This window comes from Coturnix japonica, chromosome 2 (assembly GCF_001577835.2).
Source record: "Coturnix japonica isolate 7356 chromosome 2, Coturnix japonica 2.1, whole genome shotgun sequence".
Taxonomy (NCBI): domain Eukaryota; kingdom Metazoa; phylum Chordata; class Aves; order Galliformes; family Phasianidae; genus Coturnix; species Coturnix japonica.
The window spans coordinates 45,516,567-45,541,185 of NC_029517.1; the positions used below are offsets into that span (position 1 = coordinate 45,516,567).

At 41.4% G+C, this 24,619-nt stretch overlaps 1 protein-coding gene across 16 annotated transcripts in view; it reads right to left on the reverse strand.

The window, feature by feature from the left end:
* LOC107309443 (poly(rC)-binding protein 3-like) overlaps positions 1–24,619 on the reverse strand; it is a 456,594-nt gene that overhangs the window by 9,554 nt on the left and 422,421 nt on the right. For 7 of the 16 annotated variants that reach the window (XM_032442437.1, XM_015854257.2, XM_015854256.2 and 4 more), the window contains 8 exons: positions 22,297–22,428; positions 20,639–20,767; positions 19,008–19,151; positions 15,331–15,387; positions 14,733–14,808; positions 12,851–12,903; positions 7,420–7,589; positions 13–2,006 (listed from right to left, as the gene is read on the reverse strand). In XM_032442437.1, coding sequence (XP_032298328.1) covers positions 1,658–2,006; positions 7,420–7,589; positions 12,851–12,903; positions 14,733–14,808; positions 15,331–15,387; positions 19,008–19,151; positions 20,639–20,767; positions 22,297–22,428 — 1,110 coding nt within the window. In that variant the 3' untranslated portion in view covers positions 13–1,657. Of the gene's footprint in view, positions 1–6; positions 2,007–4,206; positions 6,179–7,419; positions 7,590–12,850; positions 12,904–14,732; positions 14,809–15,330; positions 15,388–19,007; positions 19,152–20,638; positions 20,768–22,296; positions 22,429–24,619 lie in introns of those variants that run through there. The other 9 variants (XM_015854264.2, XM_032442438.1, XM_015854259.2 and 6 more) reach the window with 8 other exon arrangements.

A 24,619-nucleotide genomic window follows, 5' to 3' on the forward strand; every position in this document is an offset into this window, starting at 1 on the left:
AAAGAGTAAAAAAAAAAAAAAAAAAAGTAAAAAAGAAGAAAAAACCAAATCTTCTCACTATTAAAAAAATAACACTTGAGTACAACCAACCAGCATAGAACAGCATTTCAATGCAGGCAAGTTTTCTCACACAGGTTGTGTCAGTTTGGATTTTTCCTTTGCAAATGTCAGTTATTGGATCAGTTACAGTCCAGATCAAACTCTACAGCGTTTTCCCAGAGCTGTGAAATAATAGCTGGGGTATCCTGATGTCAGTGCCAATTTTTCCTTCCTTATATACAAACAAAAGGGGAAAAAAAAGAAAAGAAAAAAGAAAATCCAACTGAAAGAAAAACCCCTCCAAAAACCCAACACAACTCAACCAAAAACCCCATCTGGGTCAGTGCAGACTGTAACAGCGGCAATTCTACACATGGTTACAGTGACACAACTTAGTGCGGAGGTACTGAGGTGAAGAAAAGCCCACAGGATACAGAAATGACATGAAATGCTGAAATAATAGTACTTAGCCCTATACAATAATAACACACTTTGAAATACCATGTTTTAAAAAGTATTGCATTTGCGCTGTGTTTTTAGTTTATATTAAAATGCACTGAATACAGTTCGATTGTTAAAGCTTTTGTGTCCAAGGAGTGCAAAGTGGATGAATGTGGCGGGCTAATGGGATTCTGGATTCGGAAGTGGTGAGGAAAACAATATTGCATTACTGAGTTATGCAGCAGAAATTAAAAAGAAGGTGGATGGACAAACAGAAAATGCAGTTAAAAACTAGTTCCAACAGCTAGCAACCAGCCATTACATCACCCAGCTCCCTTCGACTTGGCTGCAGTTGGGCTTCTGTGTTAAATAATCTGGATGTAATTATTTGGAAGGGATGCTATCTTATCTAGGCAGCAACCTTTGGGTGTCAATTTGATGTGCAGTAGATACTTTGGCTACAGGATAAGGGGAAATGGCTTTAAACTGGCAGAGGGTAGATTTAAACTAGATATTAGAGGGTAATTCTTTACTGTGAGGCTGTCGAGACACAGGAATGGGTTGCCCAGTGAGGCTGTGGGTGCCCTCCCTGTAAGCATTGAAGGCCAGGCTTGGATGGGGCTTTGAGCAACCTGGTCTAAAGGGAGGGGTCCCTGCCTGTAGCAGGGGGGTTGGCACTGGATGAGTTTACAGATCCATTCCAACCCAAACTGTTCTGTGATTCTATGATAATGGCGATGCGATCCAAATACCTTGTTAGCAGAGAGCTAAATAGGGATTCATGTTTTACAGAAAGCTATGGGAAAATCAAACAAAACTTTGGCTGAAGAAATATCTTTTTTCCTCACTGCCTTCCAATCATTCACAATTTTTTCTCAGCCCCAGAAGCATGGCTTGCTGCCCGGCTGCCTTTGGTACTGCCTGGTTGCCTTCCTTATGGGCAAGGGGGTGATGGGGCCTTCATGGCCGGGCCTCGGCCCCGTGCAGCTGTTGGAACTAGTTGCTGCCGGGTGCCTGGGTGTTAGTTGTTATGGCAAGTGGAAGACAGTTGGAGGTGGTGACATTAACACTAGCAACTTAACAGAAAAGAAAAAGATGCCATATTGTTTCCTTGATTACTAGGATCTACCACAGACTCTTGGTAGAGCTGGCAGAGCTTGCATTGTGTCTCATCCCTTCAATATGGAGCAAACTTCTGGCGGTCAGATTTCTTAACCCCGCTCGTCGAAGGAATTTTGGCAGTGTAAGCGGACAAATTCCCCGTGGCCCCCGCGGCGGCCGCGGCATTTAGTGCCAGGAGCGGGACAGTTTTCATGCCAAGCAGACTGGAGACAGGAACGGCATAGTGGGTGGTTGGCAGAGTTGGTAGGGGAGGGGGGGTACTGACGGTAACGGCGGAGGCGGCCGCCAGCACGGCCATGGAGGTGGGGGTGGAGGTAGGGGTGGCAGACTGAGAGAGGTTCATGTTGAGGTCAACAGGGGTCGTGACGGAAGCGGTCTGGGTGCTGACTTTAGCCATCTCTAAGCTGCAAACGAAGAGAGGAAGAGGAACAAACAGGTTGGGAGGGTCCAGCCAGGGCGGTGGGGTGGGGAGGGAGGGAGGGATGGCAACCACGAATGGGCAGGGGTTAGATTGGTGGGTGAGGGTAAGGAGGAGTGGGAGGGAGAGGGGAAGAGAGAGAAAAAAGGGAAAATGAGGGTCAAAGGAGGAACATGTTATGTGTTAAAGAAGAGAAATAACAAAAGGGTTTTTCATGACTCGATGGTGAAATCGTTACTGAGACTCTAAAGTAAGTAAGTTCTTTCCGAAAGGAAAAAATAAAATAAAATATAATAGGGTTGAGGGTTTGGCTAGTTTATTTTACATGTGAGAAAAGAAATCTAAGGAATGCAGGGAAATGGCAAAAAGATGGAAAAAACAGAACTGAAAAGAAAACTTAAAAGAACTATGACGTTTACTCCCCAGCACTGATGTAGTGAATTTTGCTTTCCAAAATCTTTTGCAAATGGGACATGAGGGGGTTTTGGTAATTATTTCAATTGGTCAATTTTGTGACAGATATCATGCCCTTGGTCATTTTGCTAGGATGAGAGGCTGTTAAGTGGTGGTTTGCTCTTCCCATGTGAGGTGTCAAGTTTTTGTTTCACAAAGTTAGTCTCTTTTAGTTCCTTGTGAGGTCAGTGTGCATTTTTCATATAAATCAAACCTGATCAGACAGCATGTTCATTTACTTAGGACTGTACCACCCCTGGACTTTTTTGTTTTCAAATCACAACAAAATATTTATGCAATCTAATTATAAGGAAATTAGAAAAAAAGGAAGACTGGAACAACAGCCCGGCTTCCACAGCAGTAGTATCCATTCTGAGCTCATCACAACGATTACAGATAACATCATCCATCAGCTGACAGACAAAGTACTACATCGATACAACATAACATAAACATCATCACACAGACCCGGAAAGCACAAGGCAATTCAGAGTGACCCAACCTCTTGCTCCAAAGAAATGAACGGCCCTTTGGAGCACGTAGGTATCGATCAACATTCATTTTACCATAAGTCAGTCCGCTCACTGGAAAGCCAGAAGGCCTATATACTTAGGCTTTTCTCTGCTTTTTTTACACATTGAAATGTAGTAATTCCAAGGGCACATTGGTTTTTTGTTTATTTGTTTGTTTTGCATGACAAAATGTCTATTTAAATCTTTACTTTGATATATGTCTGTTAACAGCTTGTGCACTGTGCTTTGGGGTCTGCAAACAATCTGGAAATGCTAATTTCAGTATGCATTTTGCATGTAACCACCTGGGAAGTATTACTGCTTAACGTAAATGAGACCACGGGTTAGTGAATCCTTACAGGCTCCCACTATACATGTGGTGGCAGGGTGAGCCACCACAGAGAGGGCTGCCTGGCGGACTTGCCACCTATTATCGAGTCTCATTGGGTCTAAGGGAAGCTTCCCAGCCAAGGGGTCAGTCAGCAGCAGTAGCCCAGCTCCTCACCCAAGTAGCTGACAGGAATGGTTGCCCTGTGCAAGGCATGGGAAAGCCCTGCATTATCTCATCTGAGATTTACGTGCAGTTGTGAGGAACAGCCCCTGGTCAGCTCATGGCCAGAGAAAGTAACAACCAGAAGGCACGACCCCTTGTAGTGTGATGGTTAAGCACAAAAGCAATAAATGATCGCTAAATGGGCAATGGTGTTGGACTGTAGCTTCCTAGAGCACTGCTGCTAAAGGGTGAGGTTAAAGGATACCTGATTCTGATCTGAGCTGGAGGAAGGAGAGTGGAAGAGAGGGAAATGTTTGAGTACTACACTCCTCCCCTCAAAAGGAAAGGGCTCTTGTGATACTTATTCATCAGGTGCTTTTGCTGGGAAGCTGGAAAATTCAACATCTTATCTGATGGGTTGGGAGAGAGGAAGGCAATGTGTGAAATGCAGACCTGCTTGTGGAATGTAAAAACTTTGGTTTTCCTGCCTTCTATCCTGGGTTGTTTATCTGTGCCATGGATGAGCGCCTTTTCTCCTAGCCTCTACAACAGAATCATTCTTTGCAGGGAGAGCAGCATCGTTGCACTGGCAGAAGTGCTGCTTGCAATCTACTTGCACAGTGGGCTTTATGTCAAGATAGATTTTTATCACTGAAATGGTGAATCCAACCCAACTCCATGTAGGAGTTACATGGCAATGCCTTAGTTGTTTATGTGGTTTGGGTTGGTTTTTTTTTTTACATTTCTAAATTAGAGTGATGTTGGCAGGGAGGCGTACAGAAAGAAAATGCCATACTCGGTGTTTCTCAGTTCGCCTGCCTTGTATTTAAAAATAAAGAATTTCTCCTTGACTTATGAATGGAATTTGAGGCTGAGCGCACCATCCTGCACCAACACAGAGAGCGGATCTCACAGGCTTAGCACTGGTGTAGAGCCACCCAGACTCCCTGCCTGGTGTACTTGCACAGGTACAACAGAAGCGCTAATTGGCATTACTTCACCTTTATTTCTGGTGGTAACGAGTGAGGTGAAAGTACATCAGGTTGGTTTTCAGTTGTCTTACGACAGCTGCAGTTTCCCAAACCGGTTATACATACAACAGAATTGAATAAGGAAGCTGATGAGCAGACTTGATACAGAATTTCATTACGCCAATTTTCCACTTTGAAGAGCTACACTTACAAATACATACATTGAAGGCCACGTCTTGCATTGCCCGACTAGCGTACGGAAGGAATAAAGCTCGAGATTGCCTTTGTTGGTTCTGTTCTGTGAATGAATCTTTCATCAAAACGGAAGTGAAAAACATCTTCAGGAAACTGCTCTTCAACAAGAAGAAAGTGCTGCTGGCTACAGGTCACTTACACCCCAAAGTCAAATATTACATAGGAAACCTAAGCTGTGGTTCATTCTTAATAAAAGCTAGAAGATGTAATTGGATAATGAAAATCCAGTTACTACAATGGTTACCAGTTAAGAGACAGAAGATTTTACAAGAAAAAAAAGACATTTCTACCGCAAACAAGCTGGGACAAATTCTGCTAATACAGAGTTCAACCCTTGGATAGTCAACACAGAACAAAAACAACACTTCAGAAAGATTTAAATCTCCGTCTTGATATTGTATCAATGTACTTATATATCTGTAATTTAGAGTACTTAATCTTATGTACACATTCAACACCAGATTGCAATAATATTCCTAAGACAACCTGATAAATTGCTATATAGATGGCAACTTTGGTTGGAGAGTAGCTTAAGGATATACACAGTTAGAGGAATACATTGGATAGGTTTTTCACATCCCATGCTGCTGTGAGACATTATCTATGCAGAAATACTGGCCCTGGAAACCAAGTCTATGAGAATGTCAGATCTCGGGGGTGGAGGGGCAATGAGTAAAAAGAAAAAGTCCATCTTACCCTGAACGCTTATATGGCTTTTATTTATTATTTTATATAATATATAGGTATATATATATATATTGACATCCCAAACTATATCTTGGTAACTGTACTGCTGGCCAGCGCTGTGGCTGTGGTGGCACCTCACTGGGCAGACATTTCTCTTGGGAGAAGAGAAATGTGGAGCAACGTAACTTGTTAAATGAAAAAGCCACCTTAATGTCCTATGTCACCTTAGAACTTAATTTATTGTACATTACTTTAAGAGTCTTCATTTACAAATGAAGTCGCTTCGTCTAAATACAGTTTCAACATATGGTACATAATAATATATGATGGTTTATTGTAGATGATGATAACAAATGACTTTCTAGAAAGCCAACAGGAAGAAAATACTTTCTGGTTTCACAGGGTATAGATAGAGCATCCATGTATATGACTGCTGAGAAGTTTTCTTCTTTGCAAAAGTATCTTAAAAGACCCCATATATATCTCATTCCATCAAAAGATTTGTTAAACAGTAATTAAACAGCATTGTGAGAGTTCACAGGCTTTTCTAAAGTGAGTCAAAGAGAGGTTTGTTCACTAGAGTTTCTGTCTCTGGTGAGCAGCTCACTGCAACTCCATAAATAAGTGCATTATTATATTTGCATGCTTTAGCTGTCTTGAAGATCTTAAATTGTTATCTTCTGAGATCCAGGTGCATGCCATATGGTGTTTGTGCAACTAAAAATGAAGGGGTCTATTCTCGTCTCGATGTGTGGGGAATCCCTGAACACCAAGAGAAGAACATATCCTTAAGGGTTAAAGGAGGGAACACATTTTTATTTGATTACAGGGCTTACGGAAGTGACTTATATTTGCTATAAAGAATATAAATCAAAGAACTGTAGGTTGGTTTGGGCGTCTGGAAACGCCTTATCTTAGGCTTCATGACGCCACTCCTAAATATGTCTTTCTCTAGGAAACTCTTTCCAAATTAAACTATGAAAGGTAATAGTTTTGTTTGCTGTAATACAGAGCTGCGCAAGCATCCTGTTCCTTCATTACAACGTCTGCAGTTGTTGCAATGCAGAACTGAGGTGTAGAGGAGGTTGGGCCATAGAGGAACTCAGAGACCTACCATGACCACAGCTCTGTATATAAATGGCATAATTTTCTACTACCTTAACAGCAAACATAATTAAACACAGCACTCAATTTGTATCATAGTACTTTAAAAAAATAAAACAAACAACACAAAACGAAACCCCAAAACAATAAAATACATAGCTACTTCCTTACATTTGTTGCCTTGAACCATAATTTACAATTAGCTGTGAGACACCATATCCACTTTGCTTTCTTCTCAGTGTAATAGCAAACAAAAGTGGTATCAGTGTTAATATGTTTCTAAATAATCATATCAAGCTTGACAGCGACTTAAGCTGTCTCAATGGCTTAGCTAAGCAGCAGCGTTGTCATTAATCCTGGTGCTGAGAAGTGGCAAAGCAGATGATAGTCTCATTCTGTCTCATTAGGGAAAGCTATTTACAAATTTGTGGTGCCGTCTCTTAACAAAATAAATCCTGTGCCTTTTTAGCAACCACGTGTCAGTTTAATATCAACTCCGAGTGGCAATTTCCAGCTAGTAAATTAAATCTGGTTTGCAATCTGTTTCATTCTATTATTTGCCATTTAGGACAGTAAAGCGTCTATGAAAGGTATTTCCTTCTGAAGAAGTTATAATTGCCATTTTTAATCCACCTCTATTTTAAGGTGGATGGAATAGTGAATATTCAGGTATATATATATATATTTTGATCTTTTGTTATTCAAAATGTACCTGGACTTGCACCAGATTAAGCTGCTTTCCATGTAAACCAACAGTAAACACAACTTTTATTAATAAAGGCTTCACAGTTCTTTGGGAATCAAATGGTACTATTCAGAACGGACACTGCAAAGCAACTTTCTGGATCTACCCATGACAGACATTTGCAGGAGAGCAGTCAGAGCAATCCTGAGGAAGCATTATCACTTACAAAGTCAACTTACCTTGCATTAATGAGGTACTGTGCTAAGCTGATGTTTGCGGGGGATCCTGTGATTGTAACTTGTCGTTCTGCAGAGCCTTCTGTGGCATTAGCAATCTTGATCTGCGCTCCTGACATCTGCCTGATTTCATTTATCTTACTGCCTTGTCTGCCAATAATGCAGCCTATTAGCTGGAGTGGGACAAAGACTGAGATTAGAGCCATGGACAGAGGCAAAAACCACTTCACTGCAATTTGTAGTATTGATAAAAACAGAGTTTATGAAAGACTCCTCAGTATCAAACCAAAAGACTTCCACTATGCTGTTTAGAAGGAGTCACTAGCGTGGTCTACTGGTTCAATGTACCCATGTCTCTAAATCAGGTTTCTGCTGCTACATGGGTAGGCATCAAGAAAGCATCAGACCATTCAGCTGCCTTCTGTGCCATAAAATGGTGGCATGTTGCAGTGCTGACGAATACAACGCACAGCCCAGCCTGAGCCATCACTCTGGACAGACCTTGCTGTGCTCCCACCCAGCCCTGCATGGCTCCAGTCATGCTCCCAGTCCTAAAGCTCATGCAGATGCATGGACCTCTCCTGCGCTATTAAAGTCAGTGGGATTTACAGCCGAGCACCTGCAGGTAGAAGCAGGTATAGAAAAAGACTGATATATGTATATATACATATATATGTAATTTTTAGCTGTATTTCTTCACAGAACCCTAACAGAACTCATATCCCATAAATAAAACTGAGCTTGTGTTTCCTCAGATCCCTCTCTTTTTTTTTTTTTTTTTTGGTGGTATGTGGGCACTGAGACAGCCACTGAAGCTGAGATGCTTTGGCTTCCTTAGAGACAAGGAGGGGGCCTTTCAGTTAAAGCAGCATGGAGGCTAACAACACTGCAATGCCCAGAACCTGAAGAAAATGCAAACTTGGCTCTACAGGACTGCCATGATGCCTTTCCTTCCCACTCTTTCTGATGGGTTATCCTTTCTGTTGCTGCTGTACTTGTGGTATCTTGGCAGAAGCGGATTCACATCATCCAGATACTTCAGCAAAAGAACAACAAAAAAACCTTAATCTTTGCTTCACTCCTGCTGAGAGAATGGCAAAGCAGCTAGCAAGGCAGACAAAACAGACATGGAGCACAAGAGCATGTGTGAGAAAGAAAAATGGGCTTTAGGAGCACACGCAGAGGATTTCCCATCCTGTTGGAGCTGGAGGGCCTCATTTAACAATCTGTCTTCATCCCAAGGACATGTGTTAATGTGTTAGCTGCCCACGCAGAGCCTTGTGTATGCTCCACCATTAACATAACCAGACAACAGCCAAGTCATCCTGGAGGAAAACACTGCTTACGAACACATCCCTGTACTGAAGACCTCTCTGTTTTCTCTGCTTTCCTCTAACTGGTCTTCATGGTCCACAGGTAGTTGAGGTGAAGCAGGAGAGATGAGCACCCAAAGAGCAGGTAGCAGTGCAAACACCAGCCAGTGGGGCTTTTGGTTATCACTGTAGGCCATCAGTATGAGTAGAGCAGAGAAAGTCTTGCCATCATCGGACAGGAATACTGACAGTACCCAATCCGCTCTTATCCGTTAAAACCTGGTGACAGATGTCTGTAATTTTGTTCCTGTTGATCATTTGCGTGCTGCATCCCAGCTATTATTTAGCCAAATTTGGTTTGAAGTGTTTGCTGTTATGGGAGAAGAATGGAGCACGGAGAGGGGGAAAACACTGGATTATTTTTACTTGTCTTTGAGACGATGACCCTGAAGTGCCTAGTCAAGAACCTGTCTGCTGCATCCTGTCATCTTCCTATCAGCATTTAGGCTCTGTTAAGCACCAGCGAGGCAAACTAAACATCTTCAGATTCCTCTGATGCTCGTCATACTGTATGCTTCTTGTTCCTGTAATAATGATATCTTAACTGTGAACTAAAAAGGTAGACTCCACATATGTCCTAAAAAGAAGGGTAGAAATATGATGAAGTTACTTACTACAAAGAAATTGGTTGGTCTTAAAAACACGCAAAAATATATAAAGGTATAAAAAATGTATTTAGAAGGATTTCAAGAAGTCCAGCTGTCATGTGGAGCTGTTAATTCATATACTGATTATGGCAACTGTCTGGATGCAGATACCAACAAGTCTGTGTGTGTCGTGCTGAGCCGATTCTGGAAGCCTGCTAAAAGGCTTTGCTAAAGACTGCTTTAAAACTATACTTGGCAAGAAGAAGAGTGTGTGATTGTAGGTCCAGACTGAAGCTCCTCCAAATTGTCCTTTGATTCTGTGATAACGAGCTGCTTGAACACACTCTACAAAGTCAGAACCAGTGACCACCTGACTGCAGGTAGTACACAGGATATATTTCTCTCCTTGCCACACTAATGCTTCTGGCGTCCTTGTTTTTACTTGCTCATATTTGTGCAGCATCTGAAATATTCAAGAGTTCTTGGCTTCTGGAAGAAGCTTAAGGTACATAATATGCACATTCCTCTTAGAAACATACACAGACATACATATACACAAAACTTTTATGTATATACAATCATCAGATCACAGAACTGTTGAGAGTTGGAAGGGGTGTTTAAAGGCCACTTACTCCAACTCCCCTGCATTGAATTGGGACACCTACAGAGTTTCCCCTGACTTGCCATGTCAGCAGAGATGTAGGCCTCTCTCTTCCTTATTACTTTCCCATGATATAGACATGCTAAGCATACGTCTTCCCCCTGTCAAAATGCTAAGCTCAGTGATGGGGCCTAACAACGCAGCTTGCTGCTGGGTTTTTCCTACTGGTTTGCTCCTCCATGTTCATCACACTGTCACACTTCACAGGGAGAACTCTGTCACAGGAAAAGTGTTGAGCTTTCATGTATACGTTTAATTCTGGTATCTTTTCTTTCTTATAGTGAATCTAGCACTGGTTAAAAAAGGGTCATGTGGCTTCTACTACTTGGCATCTACCAGGTCCCTCAGCTTTGATGGAAGCGCTTTTACTCATAGCACCACTGGATCTTCTTCAGAGTATCTTGTGCAGACTATTAAGTCTTCCCCCCAGCTTTTGCTTTTAAATCCTTCCAAACAGATGGAAAACTGAGCCAGGGATGGATTTAAATGAACATCCAAAGTCCTCAGGGCTTTTCTGGAAGAGGCATTTCCCGATCTGGGGCTGCATGTCACAGCAGGGTCAGATGCTGCCTTTGTGTCCTCTTTAGGGCTGGCACCAATCCTACTGCAGGAGGTGAACTGAGATAAGTGGAAATGGGAACTCAATGTGCCAGAGATTGTCAGAAGAGGAGGAGATTGAGGAAGAGGGGGCACCACAGGGCCTCCCTGAAGGCTAGGTTTCCCTTCGGGCTTCTCCAAGAGCACTTTGTATGCTTGGCCCCTCTCAGACTTCTGCAGGGAAGGACTTCTGACTCCATTGATGATGGAAACAGTTCTTAGGATGCTTTATCCAGCTTGGATGGATTTGCATGTTAATTTATATGTTTGTGTTTTCCAAGGTGAAGCTTTCCTGTCACTTGCTTCTGCCTGTCTCCCACATATGAGAATTACAATTTTTAATGAGGTGGATTTTATAGTATTATTACTGATTCATTCATTTACTTTCAAAGGCCATTTTGGGGACTGGACTACACAGTGTTGTGAAACCTGATATCTGTGCCCAGCAGTGATGCCATCCCTCCTGTGCCCAAAAGGACAGCCACTGTTACACTGCCTCACACAGAAGCTTGTACAGAACACACCTTGAGTCTGAGCTCCTCATTCTCTTTACACTTCATTTTCCTCTACCAGATTCATACTGGGGCTTGGGCTTTTTGTATTTATCATTATCTTGTTTTTAAAAAATAGGTGTAACACAGGTGTAGGTGCAGTGGCAAATGGAGAACAAGTGGGTATTTGCAAGCCTCGTGCCGTTCTCATCTGTGCTTGACTTCTGCAGGCCTACATGCATGCAATGAACGAGATTTCTGACCAAAACAGGACTAAGAGATGTTGGTTGAAAAAATGAAGTCAAATTATCAGTGCATGGTTTCCTGCACAACTGCTGCTTCCTCTCCCATCTGAACCAATGCAATAATTTCCTTTCACTGTCTGCAGGCTGTTTATAAGCACAACCCTACTTGGCTTTCCTCCTTTAGCAACAACAAGGCACACTCTGTGAAGCTCAACAAATCTTCTATTAGAAACAACACACGGATGTGTATTTGCTTCTGAGAGGACAGTGCTGAGCCAGAGCACTTCATAGCTCCTCATCAGAAACAGATAATCTTTTCCCTATTCTAGTGCACTACAGCACACGAGGCCAGCCATTTCTCTCTCTATCTGGTAGGAACCCTGAAGAAGCGAAGTCAGAAGAGTAACCCTGGCTTTACATCACCAGGGGCAAGAACAAAAATTGCCTGAAAGTCAGATTACAAAAGCTTGCTTTGCAAGGATAAGTACTGCGCTCTCATAAAATCCTCAACGTACAGTAAATTGGGTTATAAAGCACTGACAGATCAGGTCAGCCTTTAAGTCATGTACAGCTTACTAAATCACTGCGCTTATAAAATAAAGATTTACCTTTGCTTCTTTGTTGTTCAGTATCTTTTTTTTTCTTACTGTAAATCATTGCCACTGAGTTTAATAGGGCTTATACAATACTGTAAGTCTCTCTTGAATAATATAATTGCTATTTGTGTTCCCACTCATACTTGAAAGCTCTTTTCACTGTCCATTTTCCAGGTGACTCATTTGTAATGCAAACTGAAAAAAAAAAAATCCCTGTTGCTAATGAAAGAGAATAAAACTCAAAGGCGTATTTGCATGACGCACAGAGCATCAGCTGAGCAGTCAGAGCAGCTGCTTGAGGATTAGCTCTGTACTGCCCAGGAGACTGGGTCTGTCCATCACAGCCAGTGCAGGGCTGGTGGAGACCTTCTTTTCAGATAAACGCTTGTATTGTACCTCTACATAACCCATGTCTGGTTTGTACCTTTACTCCAACTCAGGTAAGCACAGTCTGGTGCAGACCAGCTCCATTCTGCCATTATGGTGTGGTGGTCTCCAGCCAACACACAGAAGATGGGGACTGTGCAATTTCCAACACCCTCCAGCCTCCTTGCTAGAGTCATGCATGACATGTATCTCAGACCATGTTTGCTTTTCACTAAAAGCAACAGACAACCAGGCTTTGAGGAAATGGGTGTAACACATGGTGTGGATACCACTGTGCAACTAAGCCAGCAGCACTGGAGGTGTGACACGAGATGGGAGGGTCGCCTTTACTACTGCTGTCAGCATGTCAGTAATCCTTGGCACCCTCCTCCCCTCAAAACCAAACCCCGGGTTACTTCTAAGGACTAGGGTTTGCAAATCACCCATGATGACATAATTCCCCCTGGTGGCAGAGGAGAGCAAGAAGAGAAAGCGGTACTGACTATGGGTCCACTTACATCGTTGGGAATAGTAAGTTCATGGGAACTGGTTGGAGAAGTGGCATCCAGTCCTATGTGGGGAACAGACAGAAAATGTTATGCCGGTTGTCTGCAAACAGGGTAAGACACAACAAGCCAACAAGCGATATTATAGAAGAGGAAACGTACCAAAAAATAAAATAAAACAGAAGAGCAAAGAAAAGTAGAGAAGTGCTAGCGAAACAGAAATGAAAGAAGATGCAAAACTCAAGAGGGTTGGATTCACTTTAAAACAGTCTTATTTTAATTAACCTTTAACCCACCAAAACAACAAATGTCACATGATTCCACAGAGTCATACAAATCCTTTAGAAAATGGAGGGTTTCCCCTACAAGTCATTTCTGAAGCTCATCGTAAATACATTGATTCAGAAATTAACAGGTGGCTGAAATTTGACCTCACTACTCGGTGTTGTAGAATACAGAAAATTAGAGTGGAACTCAAACAGAAAAAGTAGTTGAACCAAATACACAGTCATGAAAATTAAGAAAAAAAACAACAAAAACAAAAACAGAAAAACCCAATAAAATAATGATGAGGAAATTAACCTAGAAGAATTTGGTAATTAATGTGGGATTAGTTGCTGAAGAATGTTGGGAAGGGTCGTTTTTGATGGGAAAAGAACCAAATAATGTAAGCTGCATACATTTGTTTTTAAATTGGGTGGACAAAAGGAAAATACTCGGGATAAATGGAATTACTGCTCTAACACACACGGTAACATTATAGGAACTCATATCTCATGAATACAACCAGGAAAAGATTAAGGAGCAGCGTGTTAATAACATGAATGAGGAACACAGAAAGCTGGGAAAGGCCATTCAGTGTTACTTGCAGATATTTTATCAGATACACCATGAAAAACAAAGAATGTATTTTGGATGTCATTTCTTTCCCCTTCTCATTTATTTTTTTTTTTTAATGTATTTACTTGGGTGATTGTCTTGGTTTGTTCATTATCATCTGTGAAGACATGCCAAAATACTCATTTCCAACTAGAAACTGTGGAAAAGGAGTTGCTTACAAAACAGCAACTCATCTACAGTTTACTTATGTTTACATTCCACTAAGAATTGTGCATACTTGTTTGACGTTGACTATAACACAATCAAGTTGCTCACAAAATTTGATGTATGTGATAAAATGTTATTTGCCATACCAAGCATGTACCAGTTTATTCTGTGGAATTTTCGATGCCAAGTTCCAATCTAGTGAAGTATAATGATTTATTGTATGGTCAATTGACTTGACTCTTGAGTAAATATTTCAATATCAGCTCACGTACTTTAATCAGCGTAGGCTGAATTTCACATTTCCTATGTGAACTGAATTACCACTGCAGTTTGTAAGCAGTCATCTGCTCAAGCAGGACGTGAGGCACTTGTCCCAGCAGTGACAATTAGTGATGGTCTTCAGACATCTGCCTCTACGAGGAGCTCCTGTTTGAAGCATGCAGTAATTTCTTTAATCTATATCCCTATGCTGCCATTACATACTGTTTTCTTGTGTTCGCTGCTTTACAAAAGATGGCAGGACATACGTCCAAGTGCTTCAGTCAGTACCAACTGGTAGATGCTGTATGGTCCACAATAACTTTTTACAAGGACTGAAATAACTCAGGATCTTTAGCCAATGGCACAAACAGAGTGGGTTCGATTAAACAAACATAACAAACAAGGCATATCTTAGTAGAGATGAAAGGAATTGTAACAGAGGAAAGGGAGGGAAGAACGAAGATTAATGTGTAAAAACAGAAGGATCATTGGTCATTGACCACATTTATTATTAAAATGATGTAATGACCACGGGAAACAAAGCTGTTAAGAAGAAGGACATCCCCAGGAGGTCATGGGTACGTACCAGGGAAAGCGGGGGTGGTCTGTCCAAGGGGAGTAAAGGGGGTTTGCTGCATAGCCAACTGGTGGAGCTTGGTCAACTGCAGGGCAGGATGGGAAATTAGAACTAACCAATCAAATGGAATTATTTCAGAGCAGAGAAACCATCTTACATGTTCTAAAATTGGATTAATTAAAATTATATTAAAAAATAAAAAATAAAAAAAAAAGAAGTTTAATCATTCATTCTGATCTACCGTAGAGAAAAAAAAAAAAAGAAAACAACAAAAAACCCCAAATTGGTTATAAATGACATCTCTACTGTTATTACATGTAGCAGCTACTGTTAATATTAACTAATTACTGTAGAATTACATATTAAAAGAATTCAGATTTATCACATGCAAAGAAGACTGAGATAACTGTAATTTGTTCCCGGGCCATTGTACTTTCTAGCAATTATTACACAAGGTAAGAGATGCAGCTGAACTACAGTGTATGGCTATAATGTATGTCATTAGGGCCACGCGTCCTTAGGCCATGTTAACTCCATTGCTAGCGGTAGAAAGTAAATATTGCCCGGAACAAACAAAAGGGTGAGGAAGAAAAAGGGAGTAATTTACATGTGCTGGACTCACGTCTGGATGAGGGATGGCATACTGCCCCTGAATTGTAAACGCCTGGAAACGAGAAGCACAGGGAAGACACAGGTCAGCTGAGTGGGACAAGCACTGGCCCCGGTCTGAATGCCACCCACACCACCCTCTACATTGAATAAAGCTTAATTTTCTTGTGCTGCTTGATAACGCCTGGCACGGTGCAAAAAGTTGTTCACAGGATTCATGGGGTGATGCCAAGAGCTACAGCCTACTCTCTGTCCAACCTGGTGCTGGAGGTGGCTTGTTTGGCCCACCAACACAGTGCCAATGGATGTGATTCCGCATGGCACATGACGCAGCCCCTCATCCCCTCTGCTGGCTCTGCTCAGCCCTGTGCAATGGCCTACACAGAAACAGCTATTTTATTCTGTAGAGTTTTTCTGAAAGGAAAGGCATGTCAGAAAAATTTTAATGTGCTTATGCTTACACGGGCAGGGAGGCAAAAGGACAAATTATAACGTATAAATATTTGTAGTGAGAGAACTATAAACAGGAACAGAGCTGATTAGCTTAGTTTGCAAAATGCTAATTTGACAAAAGGCCTCTTAGAAAGCAATGAATCCTCTGCAAATGATAAAACAATTCATTTAATGATGTTCAGATATTAAAACCCTTTATGCTCTAACTGCTTAATGCACATTTCTGCAGCAGAATTTCCCTTCTGGAGAATAAACATTTCATTTAATTTTGAAATTAGTTATTAAACAAGGCTGCAATCTGGCAAATATTACGCACATGAGTAGTTTTCAGCCAGAAGTGAACTACTGGGCTCAACAGCATATTCACTTGCAAACACACTTGCATGTATCTATGGGGATGGCCATTAGAAATGTCATCAGTGGGTCTTACGCAAGCAAAGTGTGTGTTTAAGTGTTTTACCAAATGAGAACAACCTTAAGGAAATGTTTAGACTGCTCTGTTGAGTGGAAAGCTTTGACTATAGGCAAGCACAAGAGCGGTCTTTTGGATATTCAATGGATATGGCATTGGGCAGGGACCTAGGTCCATGAGCAAACAGTGGGTTTGGAAACCATGCTTTGGTCTCTTGCCCTCTCTGGTGGACCAGGAGCATCTAATTTGATCTTGGGTTTCCTTCAAATCCAGCTGAGAGGACATCATCTTTTCAAAGGGTGCTTCTCAAGACGTGATCTCCAAGCCAGCAGTTGAACTACTGTGATACAACTTGCCAGCAAACCTAAAAGCACCTTCTTCCTCATCGCTACTTCCACATAATACACATGAGGAAGCAAAGAAAGCTATGGAAATAACAGGAGTAGTTAATACTCAAAGCTCTGTTTATTAATTCTGCCCTTTCCACAGCAGATACATGAAAAGTACAAGCCCAGTATTGGCTAATGAGGCATCTGTACGGTAACACTTAGCAAGGACAGGAGCTATGGGTCTGCTTCCATCAAAGCTTAGACAACTTTCCAACTGATGTATTGACTATGGTAAGAACAAGATTAACCTGGCCAACATATCTTCCTCAATTTAAGAGGCATAATGCAAAGCTGTCACTGTTGAGTACCAGTTTAAACAGCAATGCAGCACAATGGGCAGAAATCTGCTCTTTGCTTCCTTCAGGCAGAAGTGCAGATTTTTTTCAAGCTATTGCTTATGCTGGATGTTGGTAAATGGCAGAGCAGAATAGAACAGTTCAGCTTCCTTTCTGTCACACAGTGCAATACTGAAGAAGCACAAGAGAATTAAAGCCATACTTAAAAGAATAAAACCCCAGCTTGTTAAGTAAGAACAAAAATCAGATTTTTCTAGTGCTGTTTAATAAGCAAACATTAAAGAACCTGAAACCCTTAGAGATAACCACGATGTTACTTAGAGTGTAAAAATAACTTCTGATATTGCAGGCGAAAGGCGGGGCGGACTTAATGAAATTTTATTTTCAATATTAATTTCCACTCAGGAAACCCATCAAAGTGTGTTACCACAGTGACTCTCAAACATACCTCAAACATTTTCTATACGAGTTTGGTTAGTCAAAGACCACATTCAAAGCACACACAATGCATCTGTCTCAGACACTCCTTCTCACGTCAACATGGTTGCATCAGAAAAGAGACAACACCTTTTTAACTGGTAAAACTGAAGATGGCAAGAACTACCAGACCTTCATATAGAACACTTTCAGTTATTTATACAAACTGTTTTGGGCACCCTAGAAAACAGCTGCAATGTTTTTGAATAATCACATACAATCTTTGAAGCAATTACAATTGGCAATTACAGCACTGGTAACAAGGGCTGCTGCATAACGTACACGTGCATTTCTTAAAGGAAAGCACTGCAGTATAAACTTAATATACTTCTGGACTCTCAGATCAACTTTTGGCAATTTATTTTTAATTCCAACTCAATTTTGGTCACTATGGAAACTATTTCTTATTTTGAAGAAAACCTACAGGGGTAAACTTGGACACCAGGAATTTAATGCTACTATATCCAGATTACAAAAATCTGGGTATATGCCACAATATCTCATTACAGCCTAGAAAGTAAAACTCTGAAATAAAAAAACAGAGACAATCTATAGCAAAGACCTTTAGGAGGAAATGGCTTGTTGCTATATGCTTGATATGTTTAGGAGCTTGCTGACACACTGGATTAGGGAGAGGCAGGATGCCATACCAGCAGCACCTTATGCCACCTGCCCTACCAAGAACTTGGTGTCTGGCTCCTTAAATGGTTTCTGTATTCCCTGTTGAGATTCCCTGTTGTATTTCCTGCATGAGACGTGGTCTCTAGGCCTGCAGTTGTCCCATAATGCATGTGACTGGATCTTCCCAATGGATAACCACTCAAAAGGGGCTTTGCTTTCATCCTGGGTAAAAGAGTAGGCCAGGATGGGATGCCTTCTGCTATGGAGGCTTCACACACATGAATCCCAAGAAGGGAGATGTGGCCTTTCCCTAGCCTAGATTTAGGAGATCAAGATTTGGGCAGGACTTGCAGCATCCTGGACCACCTTCCCAATCTTCATAGCTTACTGGTTACAGATCCCTTTGTGAGCCTCCTGTGGTATTTTTAGGCTAGGTAGCAGCTGCATTTTTTTGTTGGTTCATTTACTAAAAGTGCATTCCCCTTGCAGTTCATAGTGGTAAAGCAAATTCCTGCCACATCTCAGCTGCTTGTTGCAAACTCACTTCAGAACACTATCACAAAACAAGGAAGGGTTACACTGCACATGGGTTTTTAAAAGCAGACAAGAACCCTGATTGATACAGCATAAGGTGAAGGGGAAACAGTCAACATTTCACTATATAAAAAAGATACAGAAAAGCTCTGATTCCATTACAATTAGATCTAATGGCTGGGAAGATCTGCACCTGCATTTATATTGTTTCTCTAGCCTCAAAACCCCATTGCTATTTGGTCCTAAGAAACTATAGGGCAAAGGAAGTTATGGGTGTTATTGAAGTCATCTGTACAATACCCACTTCCCAGGCTTATACAGCAACAGGAAACACACTATGTATCAAATGCTCCCCACTCAATGTCTTCTCCTTGTTCTCCCCTTAAGTTTGCAGTGCAGTGTTCTCCTTCCTTGCAAGCCGCAAGCACACAGAGTAGACAGAGCACACCAATACTATACCAGGCAAAAAAATGAGTAAAGGTTGAAAACTAACAGGCGCTGGCTGAGGTTGGGCCAAGACGGTGTGGTTTCCAGCTGAAGCCAAAATGGTGTCTGCTCTTACCTGGCCACCTGCAAAAATGATAGGTGCAGAGGCGGGTTTGGGACGGTAGGGGATGGTGGCACCTTTGGGTGGGGACTGCAGACAAAAACACAAAGTGATCAAAATGCAGAATGAAGTAGAACACACATAAAACCACTCTTTACCTTGGCCACCCTAGGCACTAGGGGTGAACTAACCCAGCCCCAGCCCCAGCCCACCCTGCCCTCCTTACCAAGAGCCCTAGAATCAGAAGTCTGATGTCTGAGCCCCAGGTAGAAAAGCCAAGGCCTCAGTTGCCCAACTGACAGCTGGCACTTGTGGCTTCTACCACTCCTAGCTGATGAAGCTATAAAGCTTCATTAAGAATTTTAAGGCATTTCAAGAAACAATATCAAAATGTGTTGACGTTTTGGAAGAGTCCAGCCTGAGCACATCCTGCTTACTGATCTTTCATATGCTACTACACATCAAGATTTCTTGTTTTACTGACTCAGTCCAATCAACAACTCAACAGCAAGCAACCATCTTGATCCGTCCTCTTGTTTGGCTGAGCAGGAAGGGTGGAGAAGATCCCTCTCAGCTACAGCCTTCATCATGCACAGAAAGGGAATGTATTCCTTGGAATCCAAGGCAAGGATATGAAGGGAAATACCTGACACATGCTAACATTCTCCCCATAAACAAAGTGGGAGTGTCTGCCTGTAAAGCAGGCTTCCAGCTACCCAGCAGAATTGTGTCCTGGTTTCAATGCCTTAACTACAATTAAGAAAGGTAACAACCAAAACACTTCCATTAATCAATACCATGTACTTCGTTATTTCACTTCAATGTAAGTGTCTTTTTTCTAAATTAAATACATCTATTTATTCCATGAATGCCATTTGCATGTAAGACTACACAGCATGCTCAAAGCTGTTAATAATTACTATCATGTAATCTATGTCTAACAAACTAGCATTAGTTTTTGGATATTATCTCCTATGTTAATTTTATACATAAATTCTTTCCTTCCAGTAGTCCAGCAAAAACTGAAGGAAGAGTCACTTTTTTTTTCCAAGTAAAATATTGGCATTTCTTCAGTATTATGCCCTTTTTGCATAAGGCTGGATGTTATTAAGATACAATGCATTCTTATGAACAGATAGCAGCCACAGCGCTATCAGAGCTAAAAAGGTGCCATTGTAAAGAAACTTTCTAGCCTTATACAGTTATCTGACCCAAGGAAGGAAAGAGTCCTGGTATGTTTAAATCACACGAGCCAGAACTGCTTCTACTTGAAACAAGGCCTACATCTTAGTGTCCTGTTCTGCATCAGAATAAAATGCTTTTCTCAAAAGATACAGCTCTGTGCATGACCGTGCTTTGCTGCTTGACAGTGTCATGACAGATCTGGACCCAGGTTGCTAAGCCTGCTCCAACAGGTTCCCATACACCAGTCAGGCATTTGAAGCTGTCAGGGTATCCCTAAAATCCCTGACCTGGGACAGATGGACAGAACCTCAAAGAATCCTTGGGCAGTTGAAAACCAACAGTATATTTGAACATCTCCCACATGACAGGCAAGAACTCAAGTGATCACTTACCTCCAGCATGACCACGCATATCTGTTTCACACACTGGATGATGGCATCGGGAGTGCCTGATATAGTGACTGCACGCTCTGTTGAGTTTGGCAGCATATCTCCTGCTACTTGCACCTGGGCTCCTGTGGACTTGAGCAGAAGCAAACCAGAGTATCACTGTTGGGAAGGCAATGGCAGCTGTTCATGGCTGGGGATAGGTGCGGTGGAGGGCATGCACCTCTTCTTGCTAAATACATAGGAAAACATGCATATACACACACAGCAGCACAACAGATGGGGGCTGGCAAAGCTTGAATTTGCCTGTTCAAGCCAGTTTGCAAAAGTTCCAATAATAGAAAGACTAGTGTTCAATAGCTGATAAAGATGCAAACTGTCACCTGAATTTCAGACAAATCTTTTAACCCCCTCAAAGAAAGATAATCACAGATAATACTGAAGAGAGGGGAAGAGTGGAGAGGAGAGGAGGCCAAAATAATCCTTGGCATTATTTCACAAAAATCACAAAAGACTTTCAATCAACAGAAAAAAGCCCACATGCATTTCATATTGAATTTGCACCTCCACATATTACAAACAAATTGTTTTCCTGGTTGTTACTGAAATGCTATATATATATGTTTAGTTAGTTTTAATTATCATTGAGTTTGTGTCAGCCAGCAAGAAGTTATTTTCCTGGTGGTCACGTACAACACATACTATTCTTCTTTCCAGAGACTGATTAAATTACTGATTGCATTTTCTGTTCACTACTGCTATATAAAGCAGTTCTTTCCTTTCCTTTCCTTTCCTTTCCTTTCCTTTCCTTTCCTTTCCTTTCCTTTCCTATCGGTAAAAGTGTTCAACTGCCTCCCCTCCCTCCAACCTACCCACTCCGCCTCCCCTCCCCTCCCCCCTCCCCTCCCCTCCCCTCCCCTCCCCCTCCCCTCCCCTCCATCCCTCCCCCTCCCCCTCCCCCTCCCCCCTCCCCACTCCCCCTCCCCTCCCTCCCCTCCCCTCCCCTCCCCCTCCCCTCCCCTCCCCTCCCTCCCTCCCCTCCCCTCCCCTTCCCCTCCCATGTTACCATAATGCAACATTTCTGAGCAAATTTTAGACATTTAATTTTGATCAAAACATTTTCCAGTCCTCTACAACATCTTATCAAATCTTCTGTTATCAAAATGTCCTTTTTGTTTTTTTTTTCCCCTCATGTTTTAAACAAAACTTGGAAGTTCAATGAAAAAGGAAAGTTTCCCTGGTAAAACATAGTGAAAAGGTTTTGTTTTGACAAAACCAAATAAAAAACCCAGTCAGCACTTCATCTTGCTATTCAACACTTTATTCTATGTTAGAATGAACATGAATGTAGAAGGAGCACCATCATTCTCTCCAGAGAAAAAAGCCATTTTTGGAAATATTTATTCAGATTGCCTGTAAATAAATTTAGCATGTACCTACTTTTCTTGTTTTACTGTTTAAAAACATCATATCCTCAGCTTTACATGTGCTAAGCTACTGTAGACACAGTGGGAACAATTCAAGCTGACATTGTGTGATCATTTTTGTATTTCCTGACTAAAGAAATGCGGTGCTAACACAGTGAATTGAATGGATGCCTTTAGATAATGTCTGAATTAAAAATAAATAATACCAGAAACCCTGGTAGACACCCCGAGACTTACCTCCCTGATTTCTTTGATTTTGGAGCCTCCTTTTCCTATAAGGGATCCACATTGACTTGCTGGCACAACGAGCCGCAGTGTTACAGGTGGCTTGCTTGTGACTGAGCTGTTTGTCATTGAAGCATTGATGTCCTGTAATAACAACATTAAGAAGAATTAGCTGAGGACTTGTCATTCCTTTTGAGTACTATAGGGCTCAGAGCAAATGCCTGAGCAGTTCTTGAGGACTTGGGTAGTTTGTAGCTAATTGTGGCTCATTTCTGCTGCAGGTAGATCCACCAGCAGTGTGGGTGATACACCGTAAGCATGACTGCAAAAGAAGCAGAAGAGGGAGGCCCCCAAATCCTGACTGTTTCTTTTCCACCATCTTGAGTTGAACATTTCAACTATAGAACTTTTCGTGTAGTTTCTCTTCAGATTTGCCACGAAGAAAAAGGATTGTAAGAGGGAATGACAAAAAGATCTGTGGCCAATCTAAAGCAAATAAAAGCAGATAATTTTGATATTCTGCTGCACAAGCGTTTCATTTCTCTTTTGAAGCAGATCTGCATATTTATAGCACTGCACACTTTCTAAAATATTTTCCATCACAGCTATGGAACCATACTGAAAACAATAGCAGTTATCTGTACCCAGGTATTTTAACATGTATTTATGTATTTTGTTATCTAGTCAAACTACACTGCTGGTTTTCAAGAGCTTCTTAATATACTACTTGTCACAAAGTTTACGCTGTTTTAAATATATTTCTGTTTCTTCAAAGTCTTCCAGCCAAGGCAAAACTATTCCCTCTAATTACTTCATTCTCATCATCTAAAAGGTGTCAAACCCAAACATGGAGTCTCATAGACATACTTATAAAACCATCAGACAAAAAACAAACAAACAAACAAAAAAAGAACAACAAACACAAAGGAAAAGATAAAGCTGACCTTCCCACTGAATGAAAGGACCAAAATCAATCAATCAATCAAGCAATTCACAAGCTATGCAAACAACCCATGGGTACACCAGCACTGTTTGCTGCAGTACCTTTGCATTTGTGATGGTAACATTCTGCTGTCTAAGAAATAGCTCAGTATGACCTTGCTAAGCTTCAAAGAGATGAAAAAATCTTGGGCACAATGAGGTATGGCGGCTGCACACCATAAGACAGTGATCAAATCATTCCTCTGCAGCCCTTAACTCACATTTTGTTTAGTACCAGTGTCAGTGAGAGATTGCAAACCAAAATAAAGCGAGAAGGATAGCAGAGCTCTGCAACACACATGTATATGAAATAAAGTGCAAGTCATACCAATTTTTCAGCTGGAAGATATCACTTCACTAGATCATGTTGCTGTCAGGTAGTGGCACCTAATCATCCAGTCATAGGTAAATAACTCACTTCAAAGCCATCCGACATGACCCTGATAATGTCTACCACTTCTACATCATAACTGAACTGACCTCCAAGCATTCACTGCACTCAGTGCACTCAAAAGCACTTCCAAACATTTGTTCATTGAAGGCTGCTCTACTCTATTTTCTCCTCATAATTTAAAAGAAGTCAAACCAAAACATGGAGTCTCAATGACATACTCATAAAGGCATCAGATCAGCTTAAAAACACACAAAAAAAGATGAATGAGCAAAAAGTTCCCTTTCAGAACTGCAGGTTCCCAAAGTAAAGCTGGCTGTAAAAATTCTCACAGGACAGTTTTGTTTTGAACTGGAATATTTGTTTCTTTGGCCTCTAACTTTCTGTGTATTGCATCCATCTACCCAGGGCTCTGAAAGACATAAGAGTTGGACCCTGCATGGTTTTTCACCTGTCTCCCTCATACAGGAGCACCCATGGGTATCAGTCATGTTGATAAGGAAGTGATTCATGTTCAGAGCTGTTACAAGAGCTTTCTCCAACCATAAAAGAGCTGAACAAATATTTAGGTGTAAAATGGAGTACTGTACATTAATCTTTCACAGCCATGGATGGGAATAGTCAATTTTTCATGTGATTGTTTAAACATAGCCTACACTAAGACTTGGAACTAACTTCATCCTAATTGCTCTTGACACCTGCTGGTTAGTTAGCACAGAGCACAAACTCTGGGGGCACATTGGCTGTGTGGACATACATACACAACAAATACAAAATCTTCCTTCTCCCTTATAAATGTTACTTACATACACATATTTTAACTTGCATCGTTTATATTTTCAGTGCATGCAGGCCTAGCTATATTTCAACATAACTGCTTGAAAGAAACACTGATAGCAGCACTTCACCATAGACTGCAAACCAAAATAAAGCAAGAACTGGCTTAAGAAATCTCCAGTAATA